Source organism: Camelus bactrianus, chromosome 29 (genome assembly GCF_048773025.1).
Source record: "Camelus bactrianus isolate YW-2024 breed Bactrian camel chromosome 29, ASM4877302v1, whole genome shotgun sequence".
Classification (NCBI taxonomy): Eukaryota; Metazoa; Chordata; class Mammalia; order Artiodactyla; family Camelidae; genus Camelus; species Camelus bactrianus.
The window spans coordinates 15532300-15546099 of NC_133567.1; the positions used below are offsets into that span (position 1 = coordinate 15532300).

At 41.6% G+C, this 13800-nt stretch overlaps 1 protein-coding gene and 1 long non-coding RNA gene across 8 annotated transcripts in view; one reads left to right on the forward strand and one right to left on the reverse strand.

The window, feature by feature from the left end:
* Nucleotides 1-13800, forward strand: part of LOC123615773 (uncharacterized) — a 135461-nt gene that overhangs the window by 113169 nt on the left and 8492 nt on the right. The window lies entirely within an intron of this gene.
* Nucleotides 3508-13800, reverse strand: part of JPH1 (junctophilin 1) — a 73791-nt gene continuing 63498 nt past the window's right edge. Inside the window, exons 4-6 of one of the 6 annotated variants that reach the window (XM_074355051.1) lie at nt 12469-13103; nt 5984-6079; nt 3508-5373 (exon numbers count right to left, since the gene is read on the reverse strand). In XM_074355051.1, coding sequence (XP_074211152.1) covers nt 5999-6079; nt 12469-13103 — 716 coding nt within the window. In that variant the 3' untranslated portion in view covers nt 3508-5373; nt 5984-5998. The other 5 variants (XM_074355047.1, XM_074355048.1, XM_074355052.1 and 2 more) reach the window with 5 other exon arrangements.

Genomic DNA, 13800 nt, shown 5'->3' on the forward strand with positions numbered 1-13800 from the left:
AGCTTGGGGTTCTCCAGGGCGCTGGGCATTCAGGAGTGTACTGAACACAAAGGCAATGGTACAGTTCCTGAAAGCTTGGACAGGGTGGCAAATAGATGCCTCCTTTTGAGTGCCTCCTTTATAACTTAGTCAGGTCGTCTTTAGGATATCAACACAAATATAGGTAAATCGTAAAGTTTGAGTGAACCTATGAAAACTAAAAAATACAGTCTGCTAGGATCTTTTCTGCAAATAATACTTTTTTGTAAAAGGGAAAAAGATGGACATGATTATTAGAAAAAAATGGAAAGATTTCTATGCACTAGATTTCATTTCTATGCACAAGAATTCTAATAGAAGAAAACCAAATTGTAAAGGAAATATTGGGAAATATTCTGAGAAATCAAAAAAAATTATGAATTCCTCCCATTACTTACTGTCTCATGACAAACCAACTGGATGTAGATAACACCAAACCTTTTAAGCACAAATACATTTCATTCCTGGGTGCTTTCTTGGGTTGAGATTATTTCCCAAATTCTTGCTTGGGTTTAGTGGACTAATAGGTAACAAGAAACTTAAGTAATCCTTGTTTATCCTTTTGACTGTTGTATGGATTTGGAGGTTTCTGACCTTTCCTAACTTGTACTTGGCCCAATTATCTGATGTAAAACTGCTCTTAAAATGCCAGGTCTAGTTCTCAGGTGGTGGGAACCTGTTAGTTTCACAACAGTGCTATATTTGAGCATCTTCTTGGCCTTTATCAGCTTCAGAAGCAGTTACCTGACCTCTAGGTACTTGCTCTGGTGGTCAGAAGTGATTGAACATGAAAAAATTAGATGGCTTTTGGCTTCTTCTCACCTTTGCTTCTGCTTTTACTGCTAGGGACATGATACTTAACTATCAGATTTTTTTCCAAATATGTGCCACAGGTGGCAGGAATGTGATATGGTCTTGAAACTAAAGCCCTCCCCTCCACTGCTTTCCCTTAAGCAAATGTCACCATGAAATTCCACTAGAATGTTCAATGTTGGTCTTGATATTCACAGATGAGTTTGCTTGGGGAGAGGATGGGGATAAGGAAAGACTTGTATGTCAACATTATAATCATCTTCCACTGAATTTATCTCTGCCTTCAAACCTTTTCTTCAAAATTCTTTTCAATCACTAGCTGACCAAATCTCAGGCCCTCACTTTTTGTGTTAGTTCTACTAATAGTTTACCTAAATCAGACTTGGGATTCAAGAGAATAGTAAGGAAGCTTTATGGAACACTGAGATAAAGTATCAAAAGAACATCACGATGTAGACCTAAAAGATTTAGGCTTTCTAGGCACTATGTAATTTCTGGGTTAATCCTAGTGGTCAGGTTCAAAGACACACATACACACACACCTCCAAGTTCCTTCACAAAGTGCCTCTTACTCCAGTACCAATCAAGACAGCACTTAAAAGCTAAACTTTTGTTAGTAATATTTAGCATTTTTTAAGGTTCAAAAATAAATGCCATACATAAAAACACCTTACCAAAAGCCATGAGACTTTTAAATACATTTAAAATTTGGGATTTTAAGTACATGATTAGACGTTCTGGATAGATTCTGCTACAGTTACATCAACTGAGGAGCCTAGTGACAATTGAGTTCAATCCACACTGTTACCTTGAATTTCATCTTATTTTCTGCCTTTTCATGGCTGATGAGTGTGACAGTGTGGAATAATGCTAGCCACAATCTGAACTGAAAAAGTGTAACATTTAGCCAGCTCTGGGGCTCTGATACAAATATTTATAACTTTTTGGCTACATGGCCGTGGGCAAGTCATTTAAAGGCAGGGAATCTTTCATAGGGATCTTGTAAGACTAATAAGATGAGAAAGTTCTTTGTAAACCAAATGTCTCAAATTCTACACTACAAAATCGTATTTTAGTGCAGGGAAGGAGGTCTGTGAGCGTGGCCTTTGACTTTCTCAGCGAGAGAGGCTGATTACCACTGCAGAAGGAACATCGCATGATCTATGGTGTAATTAACCTTTATTAAAGAGGCTTTTAGTGGGATCTTATTACTATACTTGTTAATGTTTGAGAACACTTATAGGAATTACAATTTTTCCCCTAGTTCCTCCAATTAGTGAAGACTAACACATACTAGGCAGTCCCAGTGCACCAGGTACTGTACTGAGCACTTTGTATAAATAAGCTCATTTCGCCCTCAGAACTGCCCTGTGAGATCAGCGCTCTGGGCACGCCCATTTTACAGATGAGGAGACCAGGAGGCACAGATTAGAGAAGACTCCACAGTCAGTCAGGACCATGGCCAGAATCTCATCTGTATTCACTGCATTCTATCCATTCTGCTCTTTACTTTGGCTCCCATGAATCAGACCCCTAAAGCAACTACAACAAAGTAAAGTGCTTTCCAGTGCTCTGGGATGAGGAAATGTTGGACACAGATAATTCATAAACCTGGGCAATGAAACACAGCCGGATGAGTCGTCACACTGCACTGGCAGAATGTACCACATCCACAGCTGCCTAGTCAGTTGGAAAGAGGCGGCTACACCGCCTTCCGCAGCTGGGGCGAGGGCTGCAAGCGCACGGGGGGGCAGGGGGAGTACTCCTGGGGAGCTTTTTACCACAACTCTTGAAACAGTTTTTGCATTAAAAGGGCACGTAGAATATTTTCCAGATTTCTCAGCCACACGGTCTTCACCCTAGCTCTGGCTTCAGCCATTAAAACGTGTGGTTTGGACACGAATCTGGAGTCAATAATCTTTCTAGCACCCTGTGCTTTTCCCGCCGGCTCCAAAATAGCCTGTTCTGGGTTCTGTTCCATTAGGATTTGCTGGGGGGTTCATCATTCAAGTCGATAAATCTGTTAATACCTAGTGGCCATCACTTTGTGCGTTATTTACGTGGGGGTCTCCAGTACCTTAGCTCCAACAGGACTGAATACTTCGGAAATTTAAAAGCACCGTGGCAGCTCCCTGGGAAGCTGTTTTGGAGAAGGTCCTTTTATTACACCTCGTGGGCTGCTTGCTAGCTGAGGCCAGCGCTGAGGATGGCTCCAAAGGCTGGAAGTTCCAGTGGAAGCAGGTTTATTCAGCTGCACGTTGAGCCTAAGCCGCAGAGGCCACGGCAGCATATGCATTTCTGTGGAACACTAGGGTCAAAAATGTACCCGGGCAGGAGAGAGACCTACTCCAACTTTAAGTTTTCCTTAAAAACAGGAGCAAGACTTAAAACCCTGGATACAGCACTAATACAGTTAAGGAAGCAACTAAGCAGAGCAATGCATCCTATTTTGCAAAATGATTCGAAAGGCCCAGGATGAAAGAAATGTAGAAAAAAATAATGGTGTGATATTAATATGACCTTCTGCCATGCAGATTCTTTGAGTACATCCCCCCAATTTCTACTGTTAATTTTTCAGCAGAGCTTTCAACACCATCACCACCAAAAAAAAATTCCACAGAACTCAAGACAGTAATTTACTCTAAAAAAAAAAACCAAAAAACAAAACACACCAGCTTTATTAATAACCAACTTTTTTATTAGAGCAGATACAGTTGTGAAAACTGTACATTATACATTTTGGTTTCAAGGATTATAAATAAAGGAACTCACAGGTAGGAGTTCTTTTTCACAGCAAGAAACTTTAAATAAACAAAGTCATGTTTTATTAAGTACATTGGCAGACTTCATGTGCTGTCCAAAATGTAGAGTACAGTATAACAACCCATTAGAAAGAGCCTTTCATGTAAAATACAGCTGTGCACATTTTAGAAAAATACCAACAATTTGAGCTTTGTTTTAAAAAAGCTTATAAATCATACATATATTTATAAATGGAACCAACATGCTCACTTTATAAACATATCCTTTTATTATCTGTTACCCATTATTTCCAAAGCGTTACACATTTGAAATAAACACTTGAGATTAAATATTTTATTTTATTTTATTTTTTAAAAAAATCAGCTTTCCCAGCATAAAGAGCTACGGGGTTAGGAAGGAGCAGTGGGAGTACTGGGGCTGACACAGGAACTTAAACATTTCTTGGGTAAAAACGTACTTCCTAAATTTAAAAGTCAAAGCAAAATGTAAAAAATAAATAAATATACAAGTTGTAATTTTCATTTGCTCTCTTTCTTCATTCCATATTGGTCACACCCAGGATTCTCAACATATTGTACTTCTGCAAAAAACACCACTGGGTTACTCCCCTGCAGGTGAGAAGACAGAGTCCACACCTGTGCTAACATGTGAGGTGTCTCTTCCGCATTGAAAGGGTAGCAAATAAGATAAAAAGAACCTGATTAAACCATGCAGATAGTGGAAATATTTAGGAATAGCTCCCTCTCCTCAATGTAATGTTTTACAGAGATTTAACAGATACCGTTCCTCCCCTGATTTCCTTTTTAAATAATTATTTTCATAAAGACTATGTAGTTTCTCTAAATTAGCATGCTTCTGCATAATAATAAGTTACAAAACAGCAAAAAAATCAGATTGTGTCAGAAAAACAAAGGACTGCAAAAGACGGGTACTTAAAACAAAAATGTCTAAGCCTTTAAAATGTGAAATAAAATTACAAAAGGACTTTGAAAAACATGAAAGGCATTAAATCGAGAAGCACTGATTTAACAAAGCTTTATGCTCTACCTGAATGTATTCAACAAAAATTTAAGTTGGAAAAAAAAAAAAGAGAAGAGCAGTTATTAATAGCATCTTGCTTAACTTTCATGGGAATTAACATAGCCACTGACAAGATTTTATTTGGTTGGTGAAGTACGTCAGCAATGAAACTGAATCCTTTAAACACCGATTACTGCAATCCATGCAACGTTTTGACTACACTTCTTAGAATTCTGTTGTCTTTCAGCTTTTAAAATTTAGCACCTCCTAAGTGCATAAATAATTCATCTCAGTAGTGTTAAAAATGTTCAAAATCAAACGATTTCTTAGGAAGGTATAATGCCTTCGCACTGCTAAATTGTAAAGATAAATAGCCTTTTACAGGTTTAGGAAGACTAAACAACATGAAGAATGATGTATTGCTATCAAAATAAACACATTTTCCTCTAGAATTTTGTTACTTCTTTTCCTCGAGATGCAACGTGTGTGCTTCATCCAGCCAGGACGGCACGCCATAGACGACTATACGTCGTATTTAAATAAACAGCAAAAATGAACAGTCGTGCACAAGCAAACGAAACGTTCTCTCCTGGGACATCCCAGGAGATGTGAGAGCAGCAGGTCGTGGCATAAGACTGGTGAGTGATGCTGCTACCTGTTTCTTCTAACGAGACAGGAGTGACTGTTGGAACCACGGCCACAGCAACACAATCCTCCGACTGCATTCCTTGGGCAGTCGTTTGTTTCCCCAGCTCCCTACTAAAAACGTCAGATGGTAAAATAGTAAGGCAGCTGTTGACTTCCATCAAGAAAAAAAAAAAAAAATGCAGCTCCATACATTTCCAGTTTAGTCACACTCTGCTAGGACAGATGGAGTAGCCAATGCCAAGAGCTTCGCCGGATGGGGCTGCTTCAGCAGATTTTAAAAAAGAATGATTATTAAGTTTTGCTCTCCAACACGGCCGCGTGCTTCAGCTCCCAGAGGACCCCAAAGCCACAAAGCATCCCCAGGGGGGACCGCACAGGTCCTCTGGCTGGGTTTTCCAAGTTTCATCTCTCTCAACGATCCCATCCTAATTCCAAGCCTCCTTCCCCGTGTCTGAGTCTGCCTGGGGCGCACCATTTAAAGGGCTGACGACACCACTGCAGAGAACTGTGGGCCAACACCACTAGCGGTCATGACTGCACCGAAGGGTCAAAACAGTTATCTCATTAAGTAACTATGTTGAATCACATTCAGGCACAGCCAAAGTGAAAGTGAAGGACAATACGGAGTTGTTAGGAGAAAAAAAAAAAAAAACGTAAATTTGGACATGGGAAAAGAACGTTATAGATGGTGATTCTATAGAGGAATTAAGGCTGTTCTTACCTTTCTTAATTCCGATCAAGTTAGAAAGTGAACAAAAAGAATGGCCAACCCGATATTCAACAGCATGACAAGGACAATCATGACTGAATTAGGGCCCTGGAAAGGAGACGGAACGGAACGAGTGTCACTTTTCCATGTTAATATCAACAGATACATTAGCTCACAAAACCAATTACCAAAAATATTAAAAAAAAAAAAAAAAACCCCAACACAGTCGCAGTAAATAAGGCATGAATGACGACAGCAGTTCCAAAAGGTATGAACTAAAAATAGCTGTGCTGTATTTAGATGGCGCTGCCTCTGAACTTTCACTTAAAAATGAACCCGGTCTTGATCAAACCTAAAAGATGACTTAAAAAATAACTTCCTTCCTTCACCTCAGAACACTGGGCAACAGTCCGGGTGAGACACATCTCGCCGTAATGGGTGTAAAAGCAAACGGGAATTTGATAGGCATTTTTTGTTAAGGTGTAGTTTGGATGAGCAAGAATCGCTTCTTCATAAAGGCTGTTAGAACAGTGTCTTTAGGATAATGAGGCTGCTCAGGAAAAGTTTAGGAAAAACTCAAAGCGAGGTTCTCTGACTTGCTTTTCCTGGTCTTCTTTATGGATACCACTCCTCCCCTAAAATAAGGACCACAAGTAGGAAACTGAACCTTTTAAGAAATTATCGTGCGGGTCTACTCTTTAATTTCCCTGCTCACAGCCGTGACATTTCAGATATCAAGTTACATTTTAACAAATCACAGAATCCTATTTTGATGAATACCACTACAGTAAATACCATGTAGTCCAACGTACCCAAACTTTCTTGTTTAAAAAAAACCCAGAGAAAAAGAACCTTATATGACCCATCTTTTCAGACCTGCCCATACTTGGCCATCTTTATTACTACAAAGATGCGACCTTGGTATTTACTATTAAAATAGTGTCTAATTCTTTTCTTGTTTTTTTGAGTAAAAGTAGATTTATTTAGATGTACATGGGGTTGGGAGGGAGATGGTGGTGGTTAAAGTAAAGGTACACACTCCGTAGACAGAGTGCAGGCTGTTTAAGAAGGCAAGAGAGAGTGACCAACAGTATCTAATTCTTAAGTGGCATTAAAAGTGTTCTAAACCTTGCCTTATGAGGGAGGGAGGGTAGGTCTCATTTTACAGATGAGGAAACAGCTGGATGATACCTGACTGTCCAGTGAGACTACAGTGACAATGTGTCACCGAGTACTCAAATGCTGTACTGGTGTGATTTTGGTGGTGAGTGGTAAGTGAACAGGGAGATTGGAGCCACTGTTGGTCCAGTTCTCATCTCGCAGGGTCTAGGGCTTGGGTCCCACATTCTTCAAGGAGGTCTCCTTTCTGGATGAGGCCAGCACCCCCTGGTAGAGGTCAGTGTCCTGTTCTTTCTCTAGGCTAATACTTCACACTTGGTTGTCATTTCTTGTTAACTGTCATCTCATCCTTCCTCCCCGCCCCACCCCGGGGCCCTGCCTTGCTCACCACTGTGTACCCACATATAAGGGTTGCCCAATTCATTCAGGCAACCAAGAGTTAATGAAAACCTATCTCCTGGCACTTTTCCCGGTGCTATGGGAGGTCGTGGTTGAACGGATATATTTACTGTGTTAGACAAAGAACAGGGTGATTAATCAAATCAGGGTGCAGGAGAGGAGGAATAAAAATGGGTGCCCTTGACATAGTGACCATTAGGAAGAAGAAAACCCCAAGTAAACGGGAGGAAAACACATACATAATTCTTCACAGTGATGACTGGTTCCGTTCTCCAGAGCCCTGAGAGGGTAAGTGTCTCGCCCAAGGTTACTCAGCTAGTTTGAACAAATCAGAACTGGGATTAAACCTCAGTCTGTTCACTTCAGAGCCCCATATTCTTGCTTCTGTTTCTCTGTTAAAGCCACAGGCCTTAGTTTAATCATTTCCCAACAACTTCTTTAAAATGGTGTTTTTCATCTGTATCCTATGCTTCTGTAGTAACAAGACAACATCAAATCATGATAACGACCAATGGTTCTTTTACAACAGTTCTGTTCTAAATTACCAAGTAGTAACCTATGTAACTCCAACCATGGTTAACTTAGAACATACAAATAATGTAGGAAACTCTTATAACTCAGAAGAGAATTGAGATGATCTTCCAACATTATTATTATTCAGCACAGAAATTAAGGAAGTGCTATTAATATACAAACTTTGATTAGATTTTGCGCATAAATGTGTTAAGAATTCTGGGGGTCATGAACTCTTTCAGGTCAGTGAATTTCATTCATAAGTCCCAAAGCCAGCAATATGAAAGATGAGAAAAGGTAACAACAGGGTCAGAACCACATGGTGTAGCTTTCAGTGACTTGCATTGGACCCTGGGAATGCAGACTGATAAAGTTCCTTCAGTAAAGTTTCCTTCAAAAACACGGTGTGGCTGGACCTTTAACTCCCATTTCATAAGTCCTTGTAAGGTTCCATGAATTTATCCAACCTTTTTGAATTGGTTAGTATTTGAGGTTTGTGTGTTGATGAGTGTGTATGTGTTTTATATATAAATACATATACTTTCTATTGAATGCACATTTAGCCTATATATATACACTAATATACACACTTATGTATATTTATCCTACCAGTACAGCTCCATTTATAAAGCTGTTTTTGAGACTAACCCAGTGAAGATGAGGGTAAACCAGCAAAAAAAAAAAAAGGCTCAAACAGCAACCAGGTAAAAAATAAATTCTGGGACACTATGTTTAATAAGGCAGAGAGCAAGACGTGACCTCTGTGTTCTTCAGATACCTAGGCTGGGTACAGGGTGGAGAGCTTTAAGATGAAGTCTCATAAATATGACTGTGGTGGCCAGTTGTAGCTTAAAATAGCAAAATGAAAAAAATTCAGTCTTGCTTTTCAAGACTGACTGGGACAGGTGTCATAAAAGAAGCTGTGCATGGCGAAGTGCAGGTCTTGATGGGAAGAAGCTTCCCGGCAGTGAGAAAATAAAGGTGCAGGAAGTACACATACAGAACAAGTTGTAGATTTTTTTTTTCTTCAAGAAAAAGATCTAGCACTCATTTAAACCTGTGAAGAATTTGCTGAAAAGTTAGTACAGTTTCTTTATGTTAAACCTAAAACTTCTCCAAAGACATGAAAAGAGCAAAGTATAATTATGGGTACTTATTGTATGTGTGCATGGGGTTCAAACCTGATCTAGCAGGGCTGCCTTAGGTCTTACAGTGATTCAGAAGAAAGGTAGGGTACGTCTCCAAGTAAACTTGGCAGGTGATCACAATAATGGCTAAGAAAAAAGCGCAGGTGGTTTTCAGGAGTTGTGATGCTGAAACAGAAGACCGCTCGCTGGTCTATTTGTTGCTATTTGTTGATAAGGTTCTAGGATACCTCTACTGCCACCACCCAAGCTGCCCTATCGCAAAATCCTGCAGAAATGTTGGTATCTCACAGAATGCGCGTCTCCTGGAACATGAGCCCACGTGCAACCACTGCCCGCAGGAGCCCGAGATTTGAGGAAGGCTGCAGGATAATCCTTGCTGTCGCTTCCCTTCCCCCACCTCTTGAATACAGGTAATTAACTTGCTGTAGTGTCCACTTATGTCCCAGAAGACTCTCTGTGTTTCTAGGAGATCAGTATCCAGGGTGATCCTGAGGATAGGTCAGAACCTCCTGGAATATTCAGTGTTGAACTTAAACTTAGTAACAGCCAATGTTTCTGGAAGACTTACTCTGGGCCAGGCACTGTGCTAAGAACTTTCTAAGTATCAACTCCCAACAATCTTACCCTACAGGTACAGATGAAGAAACCAAGGCCCAGAGCAGTCAGGAAACCTGCCCAAGGTCACACAGCTGGTGAACACCACAGCTGGGATTTGAACCTAAATCTGGTGTCAGAGGTCATTAGCCTCTACTGTCCCAATGAGCTGGCCGACTAAAACTGCAGATGACTGGGCCAGCCACCCTACAAGTGGTGATTCTGACTCAAAAGTAGATCTCTCACAGCTGCCCACCGAGAGCACTCACAGATTCAGTCTGGTGTTCCCTCTAATACCTGCTTTGGTGGGAATGTTTCTGTGACCTTCCAGGTTGCTGTTGGTACACCTCTAACTTACAGTGTCTTTTTATTTCAAAATTGTATGTAGTGCGCTTTTGTTTGTTTGAAAGGTCATTCGCTGCCTTTATAATGATTCTGTCACGTCCTAACTCTAAAGAAAACAGTTACCAGGGGTGTGAAAGGCAGCTTTCTGTTACTCTTAGGAAGAGGAGGTTAATTGTTAAACTAACTCAGCCTCGACTTAGTTTAACTTAGTTGTTAAACTAACTGAGGTGCCCACTCAGCCTCGACTCCCAGTTCCTGACAGAGGTACAGAGCTGCCTGGCCTCCCTTCTCCCTCGGGGTGTGTAAGGGAACCCGAGAGACCAACCTACCGAGCTGGAGGATGCTGGGCTAATTCTAAGAAGCCAGCGGTTGTGCACATCAGTGAGACAGATGCTGTTGCTAAACACGAAGGCTGTGAACTTACCAAGAATACCTATTACAGAAAAGAGCTCGGTAACACCTAATATGTGGGACATGGGGCATGCACTTTCCCCTGGGGAGTACTGGAAGTCAACTGAACCCCACTACTGGGTACCCAAAGGTATACACAACATGGCCTTGCATTGTTTGAAGGTCCCCCTTGTAAGTCAGGCAAACTAATACTAATATTTATGTGAAGTTTCATTAACCTATGGATATAAATGCTGAAAGCCAAATGAGAAGTGAGTTACTACATTTAACAAATTCAATAGTGATATTATCATCATATATATTACAGTTATAATATCAGGATGCTGATAGATCAATGTTAATTTTTTTTAAAAGAATGCTTACTGAACAGCCTCATGTTCTGCTTTGAAAACCATTAACTGTCAAACAGTTAATCATGCTAATCTGATTAATTTATATTTAGATAATTAAAAAGATGAGAATTTTTTAAAAAGGTGGGAACCAGTGTTAGATTTATCTAAATTTCAAACATAATTTAATCCACAAAATGAATTTCAATGCTTAGCCTACGTGTAGTTTGAACAGACAGAAGAAACTGATGCCAAGTCACTAATCTGTGCACCAGAAATTAACACATCTTAAACTGACGATAATGTCAGTTAAAAAATAAAAGAAACTGGTTGTATTATATTCTTGTTGGCTAGAAATACTAGTCCACACCTTTATGCAAATATGTCTCTGAAATTACTAGTAAATATTTGGGCTGGCTCTGGCTTCCTTACAGTCTGTTCCAGGTCAAGAGACAAGTCATTTTTTTTTAAATAAAAAACTAGGTAGCTTCAGATTTTATAAATTATACGGAATTAGTACTTTATCAAATTCTGTAGATCACTAACAAGTATCACTGAATGAGGACGTAGACATTTACCAATAACTGAAAACTTTCTGGTTGACTACTAAAAACCTTAAATGCTCAAGACTGATAATAAAAACCAGCATCTACCAGAAAACTGAAATTTTAGGAGCATTTATACCCTGAGGAGTTAGAAGACCAAGGGAATTTTCTTAAGCAGTTGAAAAATTTCAGTTCTCTTTTGGGAAAGAAAAATGTTCTGGCTGTAAAATCTGGCTATCAAGTAAAATCCAAACTAAATATTTATGAGAGTAATTCACAATAGCTAGAAAAGATGTTCTTTGGTCTAAAGATGCTGGCTGTTGTTGGGGTGGAGTCAAAGGACAGGTTAAGAACTGAGCAAGCAGCAGCCGCGCTGTCTCCCCAGCAAGACCTCAGAGAGTGGCTGGCCCTCCACAGGGGCCGAGATTCCTTTCTAGCCATCAGTCAGCTACTTCTGTGGGCTGCGTGTGTGTGTCCCCTGCTCCCACCTTCACACACTGAAGCCCCGACACCAGATGCCATGGTATTTGGAGGAGGGGCCTCTGGGAGGTAATGAGGTCATGAGGATGGAGCCCCCATGATGGCATTACCGCCCTTGGGAGGAGACAGCCTGCTGCTTTCCTCTATCCGCCCTGTGTGGCCACAGTGGGAAGGGGGCCTGCATTCTAGGAACCATGGAGTGGGTTCTCATCAGACACCAAATCTGCTGGTGCCCTGATCTTGGGAATCTTCAGTCTCTAAAACTGTGAGAAATACACGTTTGCTGTTTAAGCCACCCAGTCTGTGGAATTTTTGTTACAGCCATCAGAGCTAAGACAGCCACGATGAAGCTCAGCCCCAGGTGCTGGTAAAGCCATGCTCAGTGTGATGCTGTAACCTACAGGTCAGGTCAGCCTGCCTGCATGAAGCCAGTAGGGAGGAACTTCTGCCCCGAGGGCCCTGTGCTGGCCAAGCTGCAAGGGCTAAGCGCTGCTCTAGCCCGTGCTCAGCAGGACTCTGCTAGCCTGGGTGCCACCCCGGTGCAGGTCACCTGAGCAGCCACCCCAAAGCCCAACCCCAGGAAGGGGAGGGCGGGCGCATCGTGCACAACTTACTGAATTGGCTTCTTTTTCCAAAGGAGGACACGGGTCGTTGCTCGCTGGGTTCTTTGGTATGGCAAGTTCAGACGTCTTAGATTTGGGCTCAGCTTTGCTTTCTTTGGCAACTGGTTTTGTCACAGATTTCGGGGGGCTCCACTTGTTGGGCGATGGCTTGTGCGCCAGCACGGCAGGAGGGTGGCCGGGCCCCTCGTCGTCCTCCACGGGCGGGTGCTGTGGGGCGTTCAGTTTCACGTAGTAGCCGTGGTACTGAGAGTGCAGCTCCCCGTTACTGGGGTTGGGGACGTGGTGGCGGCCAGAGTACTTGGAGTGGGGCACGACTGCCCCCACCTCCCTGGAGGGAGCCTTGGATGCCAAGGGCTGGTTGACGACGGCCGTCACCTGCTCATTGACCGTGCTCCTGCCGTCCAGGTTGAGTCTGGCCCCCGAGCTGGGGTTCTGCTTCCTTGCTGGCTTGGGGGAGGGAGGGCGGCCTTGTCTGGGGCTCGGCTCTGGGGACCCTGGCGGTGTTGTGCCTTTGCGATAAAAGTGAGGCGACTCCTTTGGCGTGGGTGGCTTTTCCGGTACCTTTTCTTCAGGCTTCTCTTTAGCATCCACACCTTCCTGTGATCTCTGTTTGATATAATCTGGGCCTGGGGAGAAGATGGACACAGAAGGGGAGGTGACAAAACAAAAATAAGGCACAAAGGCTTGTTCCTCGTGGTCGCTACTGACATATTTTTGCTCAATCAGCTTAGCCTTTCCTCTTTCTCTCTTAAATGTATTTACGAGGCTTTGACTAAGCACCAGGGCGTTTCCTTCCCCGGGAGAAAAGATTATTTATTGCTGAAAAAGTTGTACGTTAATATATGCCATTACTTATACTATTTTGGTAGCTGTAAAAGTTACAGTTCTGACTTCCCTGATAATTACACTGTTTCTTCCTGCCAGCAGAATTCACATGGATGGAGTGCTGGTGACAACACTGTAATTAATCTGCACGTTTAAATTGCATGGTATAACATAAACACATAATGTATACACTCATATACAAAAAAACTGACTCGTATATTTGATGTTTAATATATTAGAACATTTAAGTGTATTAAATCAATGTTTAGTAAAGTATCTACACTGTAAGAGGATGTGCAGATAACTTTTTTGGTGGGACAGATAACATTTTTAATGACAATTCATCAAAGGATCATTTAAACTTCCTAGTTAGGAATAACCTCTGACACTTAGGTTACACTTTACAGAGTAATTTACTCGGACTCCCTTCACCGCCTGGATTTGCATCAGCAGTGTTTCTGAGGGCCTCAAAGTCAAGCCAAGGCAGTTGTCTTTGGC